This window comes from Orcinus orca, chromosome 10 (genome assembly GCF_937001465.1).
Source record: "Orcinus orca chromosome 10, mOrcOrc1.1, whole genome shotgun sequence".
In the NCBI taxonomy this organism is placed as follows: domain Eukaryota; kingdom Metazoa; phylum Chordata; class Mammalia; order Artiodactyla; family Delphinidae; genus Orcinus; species Orcinus orca.
The window spans coordinates 66,658,065-66,681,640 of record NC_064568.1 but is presented as its reverse complement, the minus strand read 5'-3'; the positions used below and the strand labels follow the sequence as shown (position 1 = coordinate 66,681,640).

General features: G+C 53.0%; 1 protein-coding gene and 1 non-coding gene across 4 annotated transcripts in view; both read right to left on the bottom strand.

The window, feature by feature from the left end:
* Positions 1-2,092: 2,092 nt before the first annotated feature.
* PACSIN1 (protein kinase C and casein kinase substrate in neurons 1) overlaps positions 2,093-23,576 on the bottom strand; it is a 64,673-nt gene continuing 43,189 nt past the window's right edge. For all 3 annotated transcript variants that reach the window (XM_004267708.4, XM_033424207.2, XM_033424206.2), the window contains exons 2-10: positions 10,265-10,389; positions 9,185-9,341; positions 7,975-8,210; positions 7,419-7,574; positions 7,140-7,315; positions 6,646-6,766; positions 6,420-6,547; positions 5,266-5,453; positions 2,093-4,772 (exon numbers count right to left, since the gene is read on the bottom strand). In XM_004267708.4, the coding sequence (XP_004267756.1) occupies positions 4,663-4,772; positions 5,266-5,453; positions 6,420-6,547; positions 6,646-6,766; positions 7,140-7,315; positions 7,419-7,574; positions 7,975-8,210; positions 9,185-9,341; positions 10,265-10,327 (1,335 nt within the window). In that variant the 5' untranslated portion in view covers positions 10,328-10,389 and the 3' untranslated portion in view covers positions 2,093-4,662. The remainder of the gene's footprint in view (positions 4,773-5,265; positions 5,454-6,419; positions 6,548-6,645; positions 6,767-7,139; positions 7,316-7,418; positions 7,575-7,974; positions 8,211-9,184; positions 9,342-10,264; positions 10,390-23,576) is intronic.
* Positions 14,679-14,751, bottom strand: TRNAR-CCU (transfer RNA arginine (anticodon CCU)). The gene has a single exon. It is a non-coding gene; the product is annotated as a tRNA-Arg (tRNA).

The following is a 23,576-nucleotide window of genomic DNA, read 5'->3' as shown; positions in this document are numbered from 1 at the left end:
GACCTCCTCAGGGGCCCGGAAGCTGTGAGCCCTGCAAGCTAGGTGTGAGCGGCCAGGGCTCCTGATGGGAAAAAGCGGTGGGTCTGAGAGTTCATCTGTGTGCTGAGGGAGATGGAACCCACCGCCTTCTTTCCTGGGCAAAGCAACTCGGCTTCCTCATGCTCCCCTCACGTTTGTTCATCCAGCTCAGCTGACCCGAGGGCCGACTAGGCAGCCAGGTGCTTCCACTGCTTTTTGTCATTAACCTTCCCAACAAAACTGTGAGGTAAGGGTCACCCCCCCGACACACGCTACTTTGCAGCTGATGAAACTGAGGCTCAGAGCAGTTAAGTGCTCGCTCACAGTCACACAGCCCATCAGCGGCAGAACCAAGAACTGAACCCACAAGGACAGGGCTCTCCCTGTCCCTCCATGCCTCCTGCTCTGTCAGCGCCCTTAGCCTCTGTAACGCTTAGCTTCTGATGACAGGCTTCCAGGAGACAGCCCAGCGCCACCCAGACCACTGAGGGTTAAATGCTGCCCTGTACTGCACCTTCTGCCCTCAGCAATTTTATTGTCTCCAGAAGAAAGTTTACTCCTGGCAGTGAGCAAACAGCACCTTGGCATCTGTCAGCTGGGATTGCACTGGGAGGAGGAGGAGGCCCTGCCCCAGGCCAGTGCCTCGCTGGGCCCCTGCTGTCTGCCCACCCCCGGGGAGGGGGCAGACTGGGCCCTGGCCAGAACCCAGCTCGGCTCTGCTGAACTGCTGAACTGGTTTTGTCTCCGGCCTGCCCACCCTGCCCCCAAGTCCCTGGAGCCACCTGCTTGCACGTCCCCAGCTGGGCCTGGGCCTGGAGAGGCCTCGGATCTCAGGCTGGGGCTGGGAGTGAGGGAGGAGGATTAGGGGCGAGGAGTGGGGAGCTGGAGGCGCTCCAGAACGCGGAGCTGCGGGGGGCTTGGGTGGGGCAGCTCCCTGCTGTGTGGATCTGCACGAGGCACAGAGGCACACACGCATCCAGTGACACCTCGCGTGCTGGCAGCAAACTCCGGAATCCTTTTTCTCCTTCACACACCTGCCTGTCAGGACTCCATCTAGCCTAGGTACTCCCTGACCTTCTGCAGGGGAGCCTGCCTCCAGGGCTCCCCATAACTGCATGAAACAGCCTGTCCAAATAAGGCAAACGTTTATCTTTACTTGACGAGTCCTCTGGCTAAAACCAGGGGTTTGGCCCTGGAGGTGGATCTGGGGGATGAAGAATACGGGGGACAGAACAGATCCAATCCCCAAATGGACTTCTTCTCCCTGCCCTGAGCATGCCCCGAGGCTGGGGGAAAACAGTAGGGGTGAGGGGACTATAGTATATTTACCTTGAACGAGGGTTTGTGTCAGGACCCTGTCAGGCTGTCAAGGCCAGAAGGGCCTCAGAGAGACATCTAACCAGACGGGGGAGGCTGAGACCCGGGGTGGGGACACACTGACCTGATGGCAGGACTGGGACAGGGACTCCTGCCCTGCCCCAGAGGGGATCTGGCCGGAGTGGGGAAGCTGGAGCAGGGGCTGGGACTGGAGCTGAAGCTGGGCTGGGGGCTGAGCCCCGGGCATAACAGAGTTAGGAGCCCAGAGCCCCTGTCCTGCCCCACAAGGGGCCCCACACAGAAGTGCTGTCAGAGGTCAGGCAGGACACAGGAAAGTGTGGCATGGCCTGATGTCACACCACAGGGAGCCGGGACTGTGAACACCAGAAGCCACAGGCCTCAGCGGCCACTTTCAGAATTTTGCTTTAAAAATGGAAACCTATTTAGGGGTCAAATTCATCCTTGAACCATGAGTTTGGGAGCCCAGATGCCCCAGGTCTCCTGGTCAGTGCCCATCACCAGGCACCCGGGATTCTAAAGGCCACAGCCTTGGAGACTTAGAGAGCATCAGGTGTGACCTTCCCTGTACAGACAGGACCCGGGGCCCTGGAAGGTGAAGGGACCAGCCCTCAGGCCCCCAGCCCGTGGTGGTCGCCAGGACAGGAGCCAGCGTGCTCCCCAACAGACGTCCAACCGCAGGCAACTCTCAGAGTGCTCGCAAGACACACAAGACTCAGGATGACAACGTCCAGCCAGGTTGACACAGTTCTGGATTTTATCGACAGTCATACAGTCACAACTTACATATATATATATTTGTATTTATATACCTTTAAATTACACAATCATGTACAAAACGGGTGCATTGCTGAGACCACAGCACTTCTCGGAGTTTCACAGGTGTTGGACTAATGGAGTCAGGAAGCCTAGGGTGGCAGGCGGCGGGGCAGCCCCGGCTCCTCGCAGAGCCAGGCTGCAGAAAGGGCGCTTAACTGGGGACAAAACACGGTACACGCCGAGCCCCGCAGAGCGCCTTGCGCAGCATCCAGGGGGCGGACGGGGGCTGCAGGAGGCGGTGGGCGTTGAGTGACTGACACCAGCACTGACAGGTGGGGCTCAGGGGGACTTCCGGGTGGGAGACCCTCCTGCCCTGGGGTCCTGAGGAGCCTGGGGACTGAGAGGGAGTGGTCCCCAACAGGGCCGTGGAGGTGGTTGCTCAGAAGGAATGGGTTTCGAGTCCCTGCCCCGGAGTGGGCTGCTAGAGTGCTGAGGGGGACAGGCCTGGGGTCCAGCCAGGGCCACAGCCCCTCCCCAGGTACCAGGAAGCCGCGGGCACAGAGAGGGGGAGCCCAGACCCAAGGTGCAGATGTGCTCGCTTCCTGCCTTCCAAGGGGCAGAGGCCTCCAACCCCAACTCCTGCCCTTGGGGAGACGCTGAAGAGGCTTTTGTTCTGGAGTCCGGAGGCCTGAGGCTTCCGAAATCTTAGTTCAGGCTCTGAGGGGCCTAGGGCACATCTCAGGCTGCAGCAGAGGCCCAGAAGGCAGACAGTAACAAGAACAGGGGTGCTGAGAGGGGAGTCTGTCCGACCCTGGGGGTGCCATTGCCCCCAAACCCCCAACTCCCCTGGCCCCAAAGGAGGCCTGCACCAGCTCAGGCCCCTGTGACTCTGCCCAGGTCCTCACATGACCAGGCTCAGGGCCCCGAGGCTGGGGTCTGCGACCTCCTGAGTGGGCTGCTGGGAGAAGAAGCACGGAGCAAAAGAGGACAGAGGCTGATGGAGGGGCTGGGGTATCACACTGTCTTTACCTGGAGGCCCGGGGTCCAGGAGCTGCTGGAGCTGAGCGGGTAGGGTGTCTGCAGGCCCGAAGCTCAGAAGTGGCGTCAGCTGTGAGCAGTAACCTCACCTGGTACTGCAGGAAGCCTCAAGGCCTCACCCCGGAGGTTCCCAAGACTCCTCTTCCCATCATTCCCCTACCTCATTGGGTCTTGTCCTGCCCTGGTCAGCTTCTCAAGCACCCTCGCCCCACTCCTATGGGCAAGGCTGGTTGGTACCTGGTACGAATACCTGGTAATCCAGCACCACTTCCTTTCACCAACCACAGGAAACACTCCTGCTCTTGCAGGAGGCCCTTTGCCTCCTCCCACCCACAAAAGTCCTTTAACTGAGACCCGGGCTTGGAGAGATGGAGGGGCTGCCAGCAGGAGGGGCTGCCAGGGGCTGGGGTTGGGCGAGAGGGCACAAGGAAGAAAGACCTGGCGACTGTCCTGCTCCTGAGGCCAGGGCTCCTCCCTCCTGCAAACCCATGCCTCTCCCATTGGCCACAGGCACCGGGTCCCCAGTGCCTCCCCAGGCAGGCCAGAGCAGGGGAGAGAGGCATGGGAGGCCCACTTAGCCCAGTGGTTCTACAGTTTTAGATGGACATGGAGGGAGGGAGGGAGGCAGGGAGGGCAAGAGGCCCTCCTCCCCAGGAGGCTGCTACTGTTGTTGGCTTTGCGCTGGGCTTTGGGGCCCCTCCCCACGGCCTGAGGCCTTACAAGAGCAGGGCTGGGGTCTGAGGAAGAGCCTGTGCCGGAAGTACTGACAGCTGCAAAGAAGGGCCCCAGCAGGGTCCTGGTCCTTCCGCTGAGCCTGCTCCCCGTTCACTCACCCTCCTACACCCCAGTCACACTGTCACCAACTCCAACTCACCCCTCTTCATGTCCTGGGGAGTCTAGGGACCCCTGGAAAGCTCTATGGGAGAAGAGGGTGACTATCCCTCCTCCAGCCCCACCAGTCCTGAGGCGCAAGGCTAGGAGAAGGGTAGTCCCCAGGCAGAGTGGAAGACTAAAGAGGAGGCCCCCTTCTTGGGGGGCTGCAGGGGAGGTCTTTCACAATAGGGAGGTGGTGGGAGGGGAGCAGGGTGGGGCTGGAGGCAGAGGTCATAAAATCAGGCCCAGAAGATGGGGGCAGGTGCTGGCAGCCTGGGGTGGGGAGGGGAAGGCTGGGGGGACTGAGGCAGGATGAAAGGGTCCAGGAGACACCCCTCTGGGCTCAGGAGACTCTCTGGTGGGATCTGAAGAGCAGATGTTGTGATGTCGCTGTTGGGCTAAGTCCTAAGACCCTCACCTACCCTGGGGCCATCACCCCAAGTCCCACCACCCTGGCCTCCAGGCAAATGCGCTGTCTCTTAGTATTTTTTTGTTTTGTTCTGTTTTGACTTTTAAAAAAATAAAAGCTTGATTGGAAAATATGTCTGGAACTCTATGGCGAGGGGAGGAGGACAAGAGTGGGCAGGGAGGGGAGGCGGTGGGTGAGGAGTGGGGGTGACGTGGAGGGGAGCAGGGTAGCTAGATGGCCTCCACGTAGTTGGCGGGATAGAGGCCCAGCTGCCCGCTGTCCAGCCGCCCGCGGCACCAGCCCTGCTCGTCCTCCTCGCCAAGCTTGGTGAGCTCATCTCCTAGGGAGGGGACACAGAGGAGCTGGTTGACAGGAACTCAGAGAGGACTGACCCCCACCCCCACCTGCCGGGTAAGCCCTCTGATTACACTGGGCTGACCCCAGTGCCCCTCCCATTACTGCCCGGATGCCAGCCCCCACCACCACCACGAGACCAGCCCCACCCACACCTCAACACCCACGGGCGGCCCAGCCAACCACCTAATCTCGGCTCCACCCCAGAAACCCAGGCCCCGCCTTCAGCTTCACTGCCGTAGTCCTGTCCGTCCTCCTGGCAGCCCTGCCCTCAGGCTCCGCCCCCAATCCTTGTTCTGGCCCTACCCCCACCCTATTCTCAGGTCCAGATTCTGCCCCTGGCACCCAGTTGCCAGTCTCAGGCCCTGCCCTTGCTCTCCAATTGAAGTCTTGCCCCCGAAGCACAGGTCGCCCTCCAGGTCTTGGCCACGCCCATGCGCCAGGCCCCGCCCCAGATTCGACCGGTCCCGCCCCCTTACCAGCCTTGAAGCTGAGCTCGTCCTGCTCCTGGCCGTCGTAGTCGTAGAGCGCCCGCACACGCACTCCCTTGGCGTCTTCATCGAAGGGGTTGGCGCCCCCGTTGGCTTCATTTACCCCAAATGGATTCCCGCTCTCGTCGTCCGACCACTCAGTGGCGTAAGTCTGGCCCCTGTCGTAGCTGCTAACACTGAGAGGCAGAGAGAGGACCCAGCATGAGTGGCCTCTCACCCTGTCCTTAGGGCTGCCCCCTCCTCCCAGCCAGAGCCCTGACCCTAAAGTCCACCAAGGCTGGAGCAAGGAGACGGGGTCCGGAGCCAGTGACCTTCACTGACAGCTCTTTCACCAGATGGGAGACAGGACTATTAGCATTACTCAGCCCTTGAGTGAGGAGGTGCTGAAGGAGACCCCAGAGAACATCTGACCCCTCATCTGAAAGAGGTATTACAACCCAGTGGCTAAGAGTGAGGATTACTAGTACTAGGGATGTAATGTACAACATGATAAAGATAATTAACACTGCTGTATGTTATCTATGAAAGTTACAACAGTAAATCCTAAGAGTTCTCACCACCAGGAAAACAATTCTTTCTAATTCTTTAACTTTGTCTCTATATGAGATGACGGATGCTCACTAAACTTATTGTGATAATCATTTCATGACGTATGTGAGTCAGACCATTATGCTGTACACCTTAACCTTATACAGTGCTGTGTATCAGTTATATCTCAATAAAACTGGAAGAAAAAAAACAAAACAAGAAAAGAAAGAAAGAAGGCCAAGGCAAATATATGAGTGAGGATTCTGGAGCCAGACCTCTTGGGCATCATATCTTGGCTCTGAGGCTTACTAACCAGCTGTGTGACCTTGGGCAAGTCACTTAACCTCTCTGGGTGTTGATTTCTCCATCTGTAAAATGGGAATATTTACACACTCCTCAGAGTGTTGAGAGACATCAAGGAGCTAATTTATGGAAAATGCTTAGAACAGTACCTGGCACACAGTAGGTGCTCTCATGGGGTTACCTATCACTACCTTTGAGAGGAGCCCAAGCTTGCCATGATTGAGACCATTTCTTGTCTCCTGAGGTAAAACTCAGCTGTCCCAGTATGTGGACCCCCCTGGCCCCCAGGAAGCTCCGTAGGAGGCACTTACCTGCCACGGTCCCCAGCCTGGGATGTGGACTCCACCATCCCAGCAGCATTGGTCAGCACTACCCCCTCTGCCTTCTTGGGCTGTTTCTCCTTCTTGGTGGTGGTGTGCGGGAGGTCTGGGTTCCACTCCTGGGGGGTGTCAGGGGAGCAGTCAGGCTGGGGGACTGGCCCCCAAGGCTCCTTCCAGCTGTTTCAGATTCCCCTTCCCCATCCCCACACATCCTCACCTCAAACTGGGGCCAATTCATGGGCATGCCAGGGCCGCTGGTGCTGCGGAACCATCTGAGGTCGTCCTGGGCGTCGGCCCCCCGGATGGCCTGCTCCAGCTCCCGGTACACTTGAACATAGCTGTGCACGGGGGAGATGGAGAGGTGCAGGGCAAGATGCACCATGGCCCCATCTCAGCCTCAGTGAGGGCCAGAGCCTGTTCAGGAGACCAGGGTGCTGGCGTGCCCCCCAGCTGGGAATCAGGCTGCCTCCCAAGGAGCAATCTCTGAGTGGGCAGCTCCAGGTATGCCCAGTGGGCACCTTTCTCCATCCCCACCTTAGCCACTCACCCATCCATCCAAGCATGTTTCTTGAGTATCTGGTGTGCGTCAGCTTACACCCAGGCAGCTACTGGCCCCTGCAGCTCCGCCCTCCCCTTCCTGTCACTATAACATAGGGCCCAGGATGCCCTGCTGCCTCTGCCTGTGCCCACCGTGCCGCCACGCCCAGCTACCTGCTATTCTCAGCTAGGTTGAGGTGACGTTTGATGTCTAGCAGCACCTCCTTGAGGAAGACCAGCCTCCTTTCCTCAAATTGCTGGCACTGTTCAAACACCTGCTCCATGCCCTCCATGTACTGGGGTGTGGTCTTGCCCACGTCATCCAGCACCTTCTCATACTTCTCCTGTGTCTATAGGAACCAGGGCAAAGTGGGGGGGTGGGTGAGACCCAGGCCTGCAGCTCCCAGCTGCCACCCACTCCAGGGGGCCCTGAGACCCCAGCCCGACCAGCACCTTCTGCACATCCTGCTTGCACTTGTCCACTTTGTCCTGCAGCTTCTTCTGCTGCTCAGGTGTCACCGACTGCTCCGTCTTGCTATTCATCTCCCGGGTCATGGCCAGCTTCTCCTCTTTGCAGGCCAGATGGTAGGTCTTCTTGGCTGCCTCTAGCTGTGGGGAGGGGGGGAGAGGGGGCAGGGTGTAAGCAGAAGCAAACGTGTTCACTTTCAACCCCTCCCACCTGCCCACTCCACCGGGAGCTGTGAGCACACATTCTTAAAAGGCGGAAGGGATGCAGGCCCCAGCTCCAGGTATTCAGGAGCAGTGCCCACCCATCTGTGCATTTCCCTGCACCGCCTGCCCCTATGGACACCCTCCCCTCGGGCACTGCAGTGCCTGCCCCATCTGTGGGTGTTTCTCTCTGGCAGGCAGTGCTGCTCTCCTGTGGGCCCAATATCAGCGGGCAGTGTACTGCCTGCCACATCTGTAGAGACCCTCCCTCTGATCAGTCTGCCCCTCTGAGCCCAGCTGCCCAGTCTCGCCCCTTCCGTGGCAGCCGCCCACCAGGCACCTCCTTCATCTTCTTGGCCCAGGGCTTCTGGGCCTTGCGGAAGCCGTCTTCAGCCTCCTTGGTCTCCTTGAAGCCGCCCATGATCTGCTTGTGATAGGCATCCTTCTGCCAGTTCTTGACCTTCTCCAGGTCCTCGTTCAGCAGGCTGTTCTTCACCTCCTGGTGCAGTTCGCTCACCTTGTCCGCCTCCGTCATCATGGCACCCCAGGCCCGTTCCAGGCTGCCATACTGTGGGCCTGAGGAAATGGCCATGTGGTCACCGGGTCCTCATTACCCCTGGCCCAGAGGCTCGCCTCACACCTTTCTCTAAGGCTTTCCCCGTATTTCCCATGGCAGCAGAAATGCCCTCCTCTGCTCTCCCTACAGTTTTATCCATCTTCCAGGGCCCAAGAACAGCCACCTCCTTCAGGAAGCCTTTTCTGAGTACTCTATCCTCACACACCTCGGCCTCCAGCCCTGATGAATTCTTCTTACAGCGTCCATCTCTGGGCCTACTCCCTGTCTCCCCCATCAGCTTGTGAGCCCCATGGGTGGCAGCCTGGACCCCCATGAGCTCTCACAAGCCAGCACACTGCACCAGGCACACAGTCGGTGCTCCAGGAATGTTGACTGAAGGTAAAACTGAAGAACCAACTGGTGACAGATAACAGGAAGCCACCGGGACCAGACATCCCACAGGATCTGGACCAGCAAGAACAATTGCTATAATAAAATTTGCATATGGGCCACATTAAACGCCCTGAATTTGATAGCTGAACTATGGTTATGTAAACAAATGTTCTTATTCTTCGGTGATACATGAAGAATTTAGGGTGAAGGGGCATGTCTCTAACTTGAATGGTTCAGAAAAGCTATGCCTATAAATAGAGAGGGAGTGAGAAAACAAACGTGCTAAAATGTGAGCTGGTGAGTCTAGGTGAAAGGTATGTAATTCTCTGTACTATTCTAGCAACTGTTCTCTAAGTTTAAATTATTTCAAAATAAAAAGTTGTTTGTTTTTAATCCAACCTAAAATTGCAGAAAGTAGAGTTGACCGGGGACAGGGAGGCCTGCGTGGTTTGGGAGGGGAAGTGTGCAGGGCAGGGCCCGGCGACTGGGGGGTGCAAGTGCATCCAGAGGCAGGGCGCTCCCGGGACCCAGACAGTGGGGGCCCGGTTAGCGCCTGGGGTGTGCGCAAGGGCTGGGCATGGGGCAGGAGGGGGAGGGGCACCTTTCTCGATGAGCTGGCGCCAGCGCTTGGCCCAGTCGGTGAGCTGCTGCGCATACGCCTTCTCGATCTTGGCGCGCTCCTGCACGCAGTTCATCAGGTCGTTGCACAGCCGGTGCCCGTCATCGATGCGCTTCACCGTCCGCTTGTAGTTCCCCACCTGGCGGCCGAGCAGCGAGCACGACTCCCGCGGGCTCCCCGCCTCGCCCGCCCGGCCGCCCTGGCCACCCTGTCCTGCAGGGGGCGCCCGCCGGGCCACCCCGCGCTCACACCCTGGGGGCTCTGGACCCTCTCACTGATGGAGACTTGGACACCCCCCTCACACCCCACCGTCTATACACTCCCTCATCCCACTTTAAACAGAATCTCCTCACTGCCACCAAGTGCAGAAGGATATTTATAATTTGGACTTAGACTCAAATGAATTATTCATTTTGTACTTGCCGTGCTAAATCTATTATATTTATATAGAGTCATATAAGCGTTGAGCTGAGCTGCAGCTTCTTGACATAATATTATGTTTTGTAGACATCTCATTAAACACTTATTAATTTAGGTTTGGCAGTTTTTACTTTGGGTTTTGGAAGCCGATGGAAAATTTCTTTCTGGGTCTCCAATATTTTGGAAGCCTCCTGCAATGCTGACTCCACGTCTTTGTCGCTGCGGGGCTCCCTGAACTTGTAACACTTCTCTGTGACCAGTGCTCCGCCCCCTGCCCACTGCATAGGGTAGGAGGCGGGGCACAGCTGTGAAAGGCCACGTAAGCTGTAAAGTGCTGCACCTGCCTGCGTGAAGCACAGGGAGTCTGAGCCGGGGCCCCCAGAGCAGAGGGTCATGAGGGCCCTGTTCCACATTATAAATTCCACAGGATCTCTCCAGGGGCAGCTGGGAGGCAGAGGGGCTCTGGGCTCAATGGTCTGTAGGAACCACTTGGTGGCAACAACCGCCCGCTGGACATGGAGGGCTTTGGAGGGGTCCGTGGGGCTGGGGAGCAAGATCTGAGGTCACGGGTGGGTGGGAGCCTGGGCCTCCACGCAGCCAGGCTGCCTGGTCCCCAGGACCTGGGGAGCATCTAAGCCTCACCTCCCAGAAGCTGTCGGTAGTCTCCTCTGGAGCGAGCGAGGCCTCATCGTAGGAGCCAGACATGGTGTGGCCGTTGCGGGGTGGACAGGTGTGGAGTGGCGGTCAGCAGGCTGGCTGCTCATGTGCTGGGAGGGCAGGAGAGAGATCCTGGAGATGAGGGCAGCTCCCCGCATGCCCCATTCCAGGCCTGGGGCCCCAACTTGCTGTGGGGGCTCTACAGGCATGAGCTTGCATTGGATGGGGGCTTCCTGCCCAGAGACTGGCTCCCCATCCCTAGGGTAACCCCAAGAGCCACCCTGTAGCACCCCTCGTGCCCACCACCCGGTCTCTCCACCATAAGCCCTTCACTCCACATCCTGTCCTTCCCCTCTCCCCTAAGTCCGTCATCCAGCTCAAGCGTGGGCACCTCTTCTCAGAAGCCTGCTGCAACCACCAGAACCATGGTGCCTGCAACTGTTTTTGTGCTCCTGGACTCTTAGAGCTAAAACCTAGGGCCGCGTAATTACATATTTGCTTTATATAAATCCGCAGTTTGCTTCACACACACACACAACTCCTCAAAGCCAGCAATCAGACTTATCTCTGTGCGTGTCCTGCACTCCCTCCCCAGGACCTGGCACCCTGGGGCTCAATGATGAACCCTAGAAGGCTTCTCAATCTGCCCACCTCGGTACTGCCCACCCTGACATAGCTGAATCCTCGCGCCTGGTGCAAAAGACCCACCTCAGCTCCCCCCCAATCCCCAATTGACGTAGAACCCCTGGTCTCAGCCCCTAGAACCTCCCTGAACCCCCCACCACCACCTGAAGCCCGGACCCAAGCACCTTGGAAAGCTGGCAGCAAGGCCCCTCCTACCTCCCACCCAGGCTCAGCGCCTCCTCAGTTCTCTGAGCTACTGGGCTCCTGTAAATGCCCTTCCGGCTGCCCTGGTGCCCAGCCTCAAAGCCTCCATTAGCCGCTTACGTATCTCCTGAGTCCCAGACATGTGGCTTCCCGGCCCACAGGTCAGAGCACCGCCATCTGCGTGAACGTCAGGGTGGCTGTGTGTGCCACGGATCTGTCAGCAGGCATCACGGCTGTTCAATCTAGGCCATGTGCTGCCCCCGGGCCGGGGCAGGCACTGCCCTACTCCCAACCCCCAGTCCTCACTGCCACCCTGGACGAGAATGGCTCAGTAGTTAGGAGACAGGACTCAGAGAGCTAGGGGCCTGGTCTTCAAAGGGGCAGCGAGTCCAGGCTGGGCCTGACCCTGAAATGGAGCAGGACCCTATGATCCTTGCCGCCCACGTCCTCAGCCTGCCTTTTGTCTGTGGAAAAACTTTAGCCAAACAGTAAAGTTTAATCAGATAAGTGAGAAAATGCAGAAACAAGACTAAAAATCTGAGTCTAAACAAGTCCAACAAGAGAAAATAGTAATAGTTTCGTCATTAAGCATAGTCAAGGACCTTTAGTTCTTCTTCAAGGGCTATAGATGATATTCTGAGCCGTATCCTGTGAGCTGTCTTACAGATACTAAAACCCCCACCAGGTGGAAGAAGTTAACTACATGATGACCAGGCTGTAGCCATGACGTAAGCTGCCACAATTCCAAGAGCTGGCCTCAAAGAAACGGGAACAAACCGACCCTGGAACTGAAGACTAACTGTACGTAAACAATCAAGATGACGCTGATCAGACCACCGCATGACCCATTTCAAGATGACTGTCACAGCTGACTGTGCTGTTCCTGTAAGTAGCCCCTTCCCTTCACCTACAGAAGCTCTTGCCCACTGATTGTCAGTGGGGGAGAATTGGCCTTTGGACGGGAATCCGCCCTCCCCCCAGGTTGCTGGCCTCCAAAATAAAGCAAACTTTCCTTTCCACCAAACTTGCCTCTTAATTGGCTTTACAGCAGCGAGCTGCCGGATCCCCAATTTCGGTAACAGTTTTTGGCACCCGACGTAGGGCTGCTGCACTCTCACAGCACCTGGCTCCCTGGGGTTTTCCCGAGCAGACCCGCCCACCATGACCGTGTGCTGGGATGGCTGCGAGGAGCCCGCTGCTGCTCATGGCTAGCTGGTCCTGAGAGAGGGATTTGGGGGGGCGTTCCTAGCAGCAGCCGAAACCATTTGTTTCAGGAATCCTCCCTGTTTCTCCCCTGCTCAGCACTGGCTGCCAATGTACGTTTTTCCTTGGTAGCACGGAAACATGCATGTAGACGAGCTGACAAGCTCCGAGACAGAGTAAGTCCACTGGTGTGTACCCAGGCAAACTTCTATTTTGAGCACAAAGTGCTATCTGGGCATTTTGCCAATTGGTTCTGACATGTGTCTGACACTGAGGACCATTTGTGTTGGGGAAATATTTGTTTGGGACTCTGTACCAGTCATTCTCTTGGAGGATTTGTGACAGTTCTGTCTTCTGGTGTGTGAGTGTATATATATTCCATTTGTGTGATTAGAAAAATTTTAGCTATGAGACTATGGCTAAAGAAAAAAGACAATTTTTTTTTGGCCACACTGCTTGACATACAGGATCCTAGTTCCCTGAACAGGGATCGAACCTGTGTCCCCTGCAGTGGAAGCACATAGTCTCAAGAACTGGACCACCAGGGAAGTCCCAAAGATACTTTTTTTTACCAATATAAGACAACAGTATTCTTTAGACTCTGGAGAAAATTGGTTAAGATGAAACTCTTGAAATTCCAAGAGTTTTGAAATTCTTCTGGTTCTTTCTGCATCTGCAGTTTGAGAAAGCTAGCTTGATAAAATACTCTTTTCAGAATTCTGACCCTCAGAGAACAAAAATATGCCTAGGAGAAAACTTGAAGTTAACTCTTATCATGTCCTTGAAATACAAACACAGCCCACTTTGCCTGAGACTTCAGCCTTGGGTTAATTAGTAGAACTTCAAAAGACGTTTGGGTTTATTAAACATGCATCTTGTACCACGATAAAGAGAAACTATGCTATGCGAAAAAATGTGAGTTTTTAGAGGTTATGGAAGATGTTCTTTTTAAAGTTAATTATTTTATTTTTGGCTGCGTTGGGTCTTCATTGCTGCGTGCGGGCTTTCTGTAGTTGCGGCGAGTGAGGGCTACTCTTCGTTGCAGTGGACGGGCTTCTCATTGTGGTGGCTTCTTTTGTTGCGGAGCATGGGATCTAGTTGCACAGGCTTCAGTAGTTGTGGCAGGCGGGCTCAGTAGTTGTGGCTCGCATGCTCTAGAGCGCAGGCTCAGTAGTTATGGCACATGGGCTTAGCTGCTCCACGGCATGTGGGAGCTTCCTGGACCAGGGATTGAACCCGTGTCCCCTGCATTGGCAGGTGGATTCTCAACACTGTGCCACCAGGGAAGTCCCAGAATATGTTCTTAAGTTTGCCAATCAGTAAATGCTGGTATAACAGTTCAATTACTTATTTCTTGGTTTTGTTAAGGCTTTTAAGTGTTAAAAACTGAAATATGTAATTAAAGCTACTAAAAATGATAAGGGAAGCATTTCAGTGTGTAAAGCAAGTAGGATATGCGTGGTCGGCAGGGAAGGTATAAAGAATGGAGATATTTTTGTTGAGGAAAAATGATGGTAATAATCTTGTCCTAGAGCTGGTTATTTCTGGATGGGGAAATCATACGGATACAAAAGTGATAAAAGGTTTGCAAAAAAAGGGAACCTTGAGAAAAGAATTTTGTACACTGTCAGGAGTGATTAAGATTAGATTGGATTTAATTAGGTAAATATCTATAGTAAGCTGGTAAAGACTGGAATTTGGTTTCTTTCTCCCTGTTAAGAGAACAAATTTTCCTGGAATACTGAGCTGCTTTTAATAACAGATTGTAAGTTTCTTTCTTTTTTTTTTAAATAACACCAATATTTTTAAAATTAATTAATTAATTAATTTATTTTTTGGCTGCATTGGGTCTTCATTGCAGTGCATGGGCTTTCTCTAGTAGCAGGGGCTACTCTTCGTTGCAGTTTGCAGGCTTCTCATTGCGGTGGCTTCTCTCGTTGTAGAGCCCAGGCTCTAGGTGCGCCGGCTTCAGTAGTTGTGGCACACAGGCTCTAGAGCACAGGCTCAGTAGTTGTGGCGCACGGGCTTAGTTGCTCCACAGCATGTGGGATCTTCCCGGACCAGGGCTCGAACCCGTGTCCCCTGCATTGGCAGGCAGATTCTTAACCACTGTGCCACCAGGGAAGCCCATAAGTTTCTTTCTCTAGCCAACTCTGAGTATTCCAAAAGGCCCCTAGACATCTCAGAAGAAATATTAAAGCAACTAGGATTTTGTAAGTTAAATTATATGGACAACATTTGATAACTTTCAGATCATACTGCTGAACTGGGTAAGAAATTTAAAGAATTCTAATGAAAAGCTATTGTTTTGCTTCAAACCATATGTATATATGTATTTGGCTGTGCCGTGCAGCATGCAGGATCTTAGTTCCCTGACCAGGGATTGAACCTGTGTCCCCTGCATTAGGAGTGCAGAGTCTTAACCACTGGACTGCCAAGGAAGTCCCTAAAACCATATTTTTGACCCCAATGCTCAGGATGGAAAAAATTGGCTAGTTATCATAGAGTATAATTACTTATGATGTGTATCACTGCTGGCTTTAAGTTTACTACTAAAAGCACATGAACAGGGACTTCCCTGGTGACACAGAGGTTAAGACTCTATGCTCATAATGCAGGGGGCCCAGGTTTGATCCCTGGTCTGGGAACTAGATCCCACATGCATGCCTCAACTAAGAGTTTGCATGCCACAACTAAGGAGCCCACAAGCCGCAACTAAGGAGCTGGCGAGCCACAACTAAGGGGCCCTCGAGCCACAACTAAGGAGCCCACCTGCCGCAACTAAGACACAATGCAACCAAATAAATATTTTTTAAAAATAAAAGAATATGGGGCTTCCCTGGTGGCGCAGTGGTTGAGAATCTGCCTGCTAATGCAGGGGACACGGGTTCGAGCCCTGGTCTGGGAAGATCCCACATGCTGCAGAGCAATTAGGCCCGTGAGCCACAACTGCTCAGCCTGCGCGTCTGGAGCCTGTGCTCCGCAACAAGAGAGGCCACGACAGTGAGAGGCCCGCACACCGCGATGAAGAGTGGCCCCCACTTGCCACAACTAGAGAAAGCCCTTGCACAGAAACGAAGACCCAACACAGCCAAAAATAAAAATAAATAAATTAAATGAAGGCTCAACATTAAAAAAATATATATATATATATTTGAAAAAAATTAAAAAAAATAAAAGAATAAAAAATAAAAGCACATGTACAGTGCTTGTGTGACAATTGGGTATTAGTGCTAAAATGTGTAGCCTATAAAATGTCTCCCCATCAGCATACCCCTGTATTAGTTTGTTATGTCTGATTAGTTTTCCCCCATCATGGATAACTAGGCCAATATATAACCAAAAAGTAGGTCTAGCACTGAGGGACATGAATGAACCCAGAGCAGCAGTGCTGGAAAAATATATTGATTATCAATGCTTTCTACGCAAACATTTGCAGTTAAAGTGGGGGGGAAATGATGGAAGAAATTTTCACATATTGAGGCATGGGGAAGTCATTCTGGCTTACACATGATTTAATATGAACTTTAGACTAACCAAAACAGCCTGCTTGTGGCCTAGTCAACATACATTGTATATCTGCTTTAACCATTAAGGGAAAAAAAAAAACACATTCAGAGAATAATACAAAGATGCATTTTTACTGTTATCCTCATTGTAATATGTCTACTAATTTTCAAACGTTTGTCCAGGTACTATGACAAGTAATCAAAGCGAGAGTTAATGTTTTCATAATATAAAACGTTGGGGACTTCCCCAGTGGCACAGTGGTTAAGAATCTACCTGCTTGGGCTTCCCTGGTGGCGCAGTGGTTGAGAGTCGGCCTGCCGATGCAGGGGACGCGGGTTCGTGCCCCGGTCTGAGAAGATCCCACATGCCGCGGAGCGGCTGGGCCCATGAGCCATGGCCGCTGGGCCTGCGCGCCCGGAGCCTGTGCTCCACAACGGGAGAGGCCACGACAGTGAGATGCCCGCGTACCGCAAAAAAAAAAAAAAGAATCTACCTGCCAATGCAGGGGACATGGATTCGATCCCAGGTCCGGGAAGATCCCACATGCTGCAGAGCAACTAAGCCCGTGCGAGACAACTACTGAGCCTGTGCTCTAGAGCCCGCAAGCCACAACTACTGAGCCTGCGTGCCACAACTACTGAAGCCTGCGCACCTAGGGTCCATGCTCTGCAACGAGAAACCACCACAATGAGAAGACCACACACTGCAACAAAGAGTAGCCCCCACTCGTCACAACTAGAGAAAGCCCGGTGCGCAGCAACAAACACCCAATGCAGCCAATAAATAAATTAAAAAAAAAAATGTTGATGCTAAGCATGCAACTTGAGATTATTTCCAACTCTGTGTCCATTCCCCAAATGAGGCAGGACTATGCCCCACTTCAGCAGGAAGTAGCGAGAGCAGTTGTTGCCCCATTCACTCAAAGATTTGGGGGAAACTGGAACAGAAATGGAACTAAAACAGAATTCCTCTACCAAGTCTACAAGTAACCTCTCTATCCAAAACTTTATTCCCTTTCTTGTTTTGTACCTGTCCCTCCTCAAGACTAAGGAGTATCAAAGAAAACGGGGTATTGAAATGGAGCAGGACCCTATGGTCCTTGCCCCACATGTCCTCAGCCTGCCTTTTTAGTGTGGACAAACTTTAGCCAAAGAGTAAGTTTAATCAGAGAAGTGAGAAAATGAAGAAACAAAGGAAAACAGTCCAATAAGACTAAATAATAATAGATTAGTCATTAAGCATAGTCAAGGACCATTAGTTCCTCCTCAAGGGCTATAGATAATACTCTGAGCCATATCCTATGAGCTGTCTTATAGATACTAAAACCCCACCAGGTGGAAGAACTTAACTACATGATGACCAGGCTCTAGCCATGACATAAGCTGAGAACTGGCCTCAATTCTGAGAGCTGGCCTCAAAGAAATGGGAATAAACCAACCCTGGAACTGAAGATTAACTGTACTTAAAATAATCAAGATGCTCTATGTCAAAAAAACAAACAAGCCAATCAGAAAGTGTGCAGAAGATCTAAATAGACATTTCTCCAAAGAAGACACAGAGATGGCCAAAAAGCACATGAAAAGATGCTCAATATCACTAATTATCAGAGAAATGCAAATCAAAACTACAATGAGGTATCACCTCACACTGGTCAGAATGGCCATATCAAAAAGTCTACAAACAATAAATGCTGGAGAGGGTGTGGAGAAAAGGGAACCCTCCTACACTATTGGTGGGAATGTAAATTGGTATAGTCACTATGGAAAATAGTATGGAGGTTCCTTAAAAAAACAAAAATAGAGCTACCATATGGTCCAGCAATCGCACTCCTGGGCATATACCTGAAGAAAACCATACTTCAAAAAGACATGTGGGCTTCCCTGGTGACGCAGTGGTTAAGAGTCTGCCTGCCAATGCTGGGGACACGGGTTCAAGCCCTGGTCCGGGAAGATCCCACATGCTGCGGAGCAACTAGGCCATGCACCACAGCTGCTAAGCCTGCACTCTGGAGCCCGCGAGCCACAATTGCTGAGCCCATGTGCCACAACTACTGAAGCCTGCGCGCCTGGAGCCCGTGCTCCACAACAAGAGAGGCCACTGCAATGAGAAGCCCGCGCACCGCAACAAGGAGTGGCCCCTGCTCACCACAATTAGAGAAAGCCCATGCACAGCAACAAAGACCCAATGCTGCCAAAAATAAATAAATATATATATAAAAAGACACATGCACCCCAATATTCATTGCAGCACTATCTACAATAGCCAAGACGTGGAAGCAACCTAAATGTCCATCCACAGAGGAATGGATAAAGAAAATGTAGTACATATATACGATAGAATATTACTCAGCCACAAAAAAGAACGAAATAATGCCATTTGCAGCAATATGGATGGACCTAAAGATTATCATACTAAGTGAAGTTAAGTCAGACAGAGAAAGACAAACATCATATGATATCACTGATATGTGGAATCTAATTTTTTTAAATGATACAAATGAACTTATTTATAAAACTGAAACAGACTCACAGATTTCTAAAACAAACTTATGGTTACCAAAGGGGAAACATGGCAGTGGGGGGGGGAGGATAAATTAGAGGAGTTTACGATTAACATACACACACTACTGTATATAAAATAGATAACCAACAAGGACCTACAGCACAGGGAACTCTACTCAATATTCTGTAATAACCTATATGGGTAAAAAATTGGAAAAAGAACAAATATATGTATAACTGAATGACTTTGCTGTACACCTGAAACTAGCACAACACTGTAAATCAACTATACATCAATAGAAAATTAAAAAAAAACAAGATGATGCTGATTAAACCACTGCATGACCAATTTCAAGATGACTGTCAGAAGTGAGTGCTGTTTCTGCATGTAGCCCCTTCCGTCTGTCTATAAAAGTTCTTGCCTACTGATTGTCATTGGGGGCGGGGGGTTGGCATTTGGACAGGAATCCACCCTCCCCCCACAGGTTGCCGGCCTCTGAAATAAAGCAAACTTTCCTTTCCACCAACCTTGCCTTTTAATTGGCTTTAGAGTGGCGAGTAGCTGGACTCCACTTTCAGTAACAACACTACTAGGAGCTGTGAGCCTTGAGCAGGGGACAGCTCACTACTTCTGCACCGCAGCCTTGGACACTGTGAACCCTGACCAGTGAGGATGCCGGGCGAGGGCTAGTCTCTGCAAGATTCAGCCCAACCAGGGGATCCAGGCTGGCCCTCAGGCTCTGGGCAGACATGTGGCACCAACACCTAAGGATACTTGGTCAAGGGTGTCCCTCCCCTTCTTGGGCCTCAGCTTCCCCATCTGTTCAGAGGCTGGTGCTCTTTTGCTCCTTGCTCCTCTCAGGCACTAAATATATTTTGTTCCTTTTGCCTTAGCAAAGCCTCAGACACTCATGCACAGTGGTGGTAGGTGGGCAGGAAGGCAGCTTAATTCATCAAGGGACAAAGAAATAAGTCTAAATTTTTTTTCTTCTTCATTTGGCACTTTTCACTTATAAAGCAGTACTTGCTTCATAAAGAACATTTTGAATTTAGGTTTGAAGAAGTAAAGGGCAGGGATATTTAATGAAAGACTTAAGTATCCCTGGGGCCAGAGACCATCTAGAACCCTTGGAGTCACAGAGCTCTGCTCTTTGGGATCTCCAGCACGTACAGCTGTTAGCAGCTGGCGGTGGGGGCGGGGGGGTGTAGGGACATTTGCTTATGGGAGCAACAACGACACGGTTGAACCCACCCCTGGTGGTGGGGAAGTGACTCCACACAACCTTGACAGAGGGCAACTTGGTGCTCTCTCCCATCCTTAGAGGCACACACCCTTCACCCAGCAGCACCACCCCTAGGAATTTACCTGGAAGGTAATGCCACCCAATTTTATCTACTGCAGCACTGCTCGTAAAAACCAAAGGCTGGAAACAACCCAAATGCGTGGCCGCAGGGGACCAGTTAAGTAATTTACCATGCAGGCCTGCAACACAATGCTCCGGTCTTGAATGGAAGGAACCCTCCAAGCCCTGTCACTAAAGCAGAACGAGCCAGGTTCAGCACAGTGTGGCTGGATCTTCCATTTTTATGGGGGGAAACATACTAGCAGAGAATATTTTTGGAAAGCTGAGTAATGGTAGTTGCCTTCAGGGAACTAGGTGGCTGGGGAATGGGAACAGGGAGGGATTTTTCACCATGGATCCTTTTGTGTCCTTTAGATTTTGCCTTGCATAAATTGTATATTTTTTAAAAAGCCTCCAGCCAGTGCTGGAGAAGAGCTGAGGGAGCTGGGAGCCAGGACCGAGGGTGCACTTGAGCCGTGGAGGGAGGGGACAGAGCAGTGCAGATCTGGCAAGTCAGGCTAGAAGGGAATGCAAGAAGGCAGAGGCCACTCTCCACCTTGTCCAGATCCAGGGAGGGTGGGACTGGCTGCGGCCCCACCCTGGGTGTAGGCAGGGTTTCGCAGCCTCCCGGCGAGGTAGCACGTCTAGTAGAAATAGCTCTACCCTTGGGGTCCCTGCTCTGCCACCAAACTGCTGTGTGATGCTGGGTGACTCACATGGCCTTGCTGTGAAATGTGGGTGATGCAACCAGACTTAAGGATTAGATGAGCCGGCGGTGAGGGTCCAGCCCACACCCTGGGAAAGACCCAAACAGAGGTGGCCCAGGAAGACAGGCAGGCAGCGTCAGGGAAGGGACGTGGGAGGGGGCATGGGAGCACCCCATCACCCCGTGGCCAGACATGCCACCCCGCCCCGCCCCTGCCTCCTCCAAATCGGCCGCACACCGGCACCCAGGGGCTTAACTCAGGCAAATGCCGGGTCCTTCCTGAATGGCGGTCAAGGGCTGCCATCACTGAGAGTGCGGCATCTCTCAGGTCAGGAAGCTGGCGTGGCCGGAATCTGCTGCTCCCGGTGGGCAAGCCCCATCCGCTCTCAGCTGTCCTCAGCCCATCAGACAGGCACAACGTCTATCACTTTTCTCATCGTGGTTGTAAAGCTACTGTGGCCCTGGAAGCCCTGTATCGTTAATAATAACAGCTGGCATTTATGGAGCACGGACTTGGTGCCAGGGCCTGTCGGCACGTCTCAGTGCCTCTAATCCCCACTGCAGCCCTGTAAGGCGGGAGCCGTTCTCACCCCCACATTGTGGATGAGCGCCCAGAGGCTGAGACCCGACTGAAAGAGCCTGTCAGCTCTCACTTCTGATTTGTCACCTCTGTTGCTGGAATAGGGGTGAGAGTCCCATTTCAGGATGGGCCCTCTCTGTCTGTGGAGCCAGGGAAGGTGCCGGGCCTTTCTCACCCCCAAGGATGCTGTAGCCCTTGGCACACATGTGGCACGGGTGGTATTGGGCTCTGGCCCCAGCTTGACCTCTTTTACCAGTGAGATCTCGGCCGGGTTGCGTCACGGGTGTCTCAGTTTTCTAACTCGTATGATGAGAAAACAATACTTGAGTCTTCAAAAAGCAAATGATAAAAGGGTGGTAAGTTCTTTTTGAAAAACACAGACCACTATGGAAATTTGAAGTTTTAATGCAGGCCTTGAACTTGCCTTTAAGGAGAAAAGAGCCTGAAGGTGAAAGGTGTTCCCCCTCAGGCCCCAGGCCCACTGCCAGCTGCCTCTAAAAGACCTTGGGGGGCAGAGGCCTTGGTCATGTTCCCTTGACCCCTGGCTTGGAGAAGGGATAGAGGAATTAAAAGCATGAGCCCAGGGAGGGCAGGAGGGTGTGGACGGCACCGTGTAGATTCCTAGGCACTAGCCACTAACAACCACAGGCCTCGGAGTCACCCAGCTCCTCTCTCTTCTCGCACCCCACACCCAGCCCATCAGCAGATCCTGAGCAGTGCCTGGCACGCAGTAAGTGCATGATCCTTATTTGTAGAATGATGAATAAATGCTAAGGACCTTCTGGAACATTCCTTCATTAAATAGCAGAAACACTGAACTCTGTACCCTAGAGCCAAACATAGTCACCTGCACACAGTCGGTGTTCAATCAATGTTGATAACGATGGTGACACCACCAAGAGCCGAATCCCAGAGGAGCGGGTCCCAGATCCCTCCTGTCCTGTTTCCGAGCCCCTCCTCTCCTCTTGGTCAACCCTCAGGGTCCAGTTCCAGGGTCTCTTCCTCCTTGGTCCCCCGTGATGATTCTGCCCTCGGGATGGTGCCCTCCATCCCTAGGGATCCCGCAGCACAGACAGAATAGGTAGCAATCGGGCTGTCACCCTCTCTTCACTCTCTCTTCATATTAACCACAACCATTTCTGAATACCTACTATGTGCCAACCTCTGGATGCACTTTATTTCTAATTCTCATAACAACCCATTGAGATGAGTGATGACTTCCCTGCCTTCTCTGAGACTCAGAGAGGTTAAATAACATGTCCAAGGTCACACAGCAGGGAGGAGGCAGAGTCAGACCCAGACCCAAGGGTGAGTCCTTCCCCTGCCCCTCCGTCCCAGAGCCCATACTCCATGGGTGTCACCCCAGCCCTCCTGGCCTAAGAGACTGGCTCAGCTCAAACCTCGGCAGAGCCATGAGAAGCCAGAGCTGCCTCCCCCTCACCCAGGGTGGGTCTCAGATCTCACAAACATTCCCAGCAGCTCCCCCGCCCCTCACCTCACCCAGAGATGGACGGGCTCACTGTGCCTGACGTGGGGCCACCCAAGGACCCTTACCAGCCTCTGCTGGGGCTTCAGATGCAGCGAGAAGGATCCAGGTCAGCTGGAATACACTGTCCTTCCACCCCTCCCTGTGACACACACCCCAAGCGCATTCCGGGCTCTGCTCCTTTGCTCACGCCTTCTCTCCTGCCTGGGGCGCATGCTATCCCCCCTCCCATGGATCACCTCTCCCCAGAACAACCCTGCTTCCCTTCAAGGGCCAGCTTAGTCCCCCGCCAGAAGCCTACCTCAGCCCCACACCCGGGTGCGGTTCCTCATCACACCCCGCCGTCAACCACGTCCTGCTGGCTTCAGGATGCAGCCTGCTCTCCCGACATGCACAGCACCTCCCACCAGATCAGCACTACGAGCAAATTAGTTAAGGGCCCTGCCTTGGGGCCAGACAGAGCGACTGGGTTCAAATCCCGGCTCTGCCACTTTACTGGCTGTGTGACTTTAGCAAATTGCTTAAACTCTCTGTGCCTCAGTTTCCTCATCTGCAAAATGGAGGTGACGATACCACCAACCCCATGGGGTTGGCGTGAGGGTGAAATGAGTAGCCACGGGAAGCACCACGTTAACTGTTATTATTACTATGGGTATTATTACCCGCTCTTGCCACAGCTGCAGAGCTTTCAAAACAGGAGACTGTCTGGATGATCTCTCTGGATGACCTCACGTCTCCTTCTCCCCTCTTTGGACTAACACCCCCACAGACCTTTGCTAAGGACTGACTTGTGTTCCCCTCCAATTTATATTTTGATACTCTACCTCCGCAAAGTGACTGTATTTGGAGATAAGGCTTTTAGGAGGTAATTACGGTTAAATGAGTTCATAAGGGTGAGGTCCTAATCCAATAGGACTGGCGTCCTTATAAGAAGAGGAAGAGCTCGCCCCCTCTTCCCGGGCTCAAGCAGAGGGAAGGCCGTGTGGGGACACAGCGGGAAGGCTGCATCTACAAGCCCGGAAGAGAGATCTCACCAGGGCCCTGATAGGCTGGCATCTTGATATTGGACTTCCAGCCTCCAGACTGTGAGAAATAAGCGTCTGTTGTTTAAGCTGCGGAGACTGGTGTTTTGTTACAGCA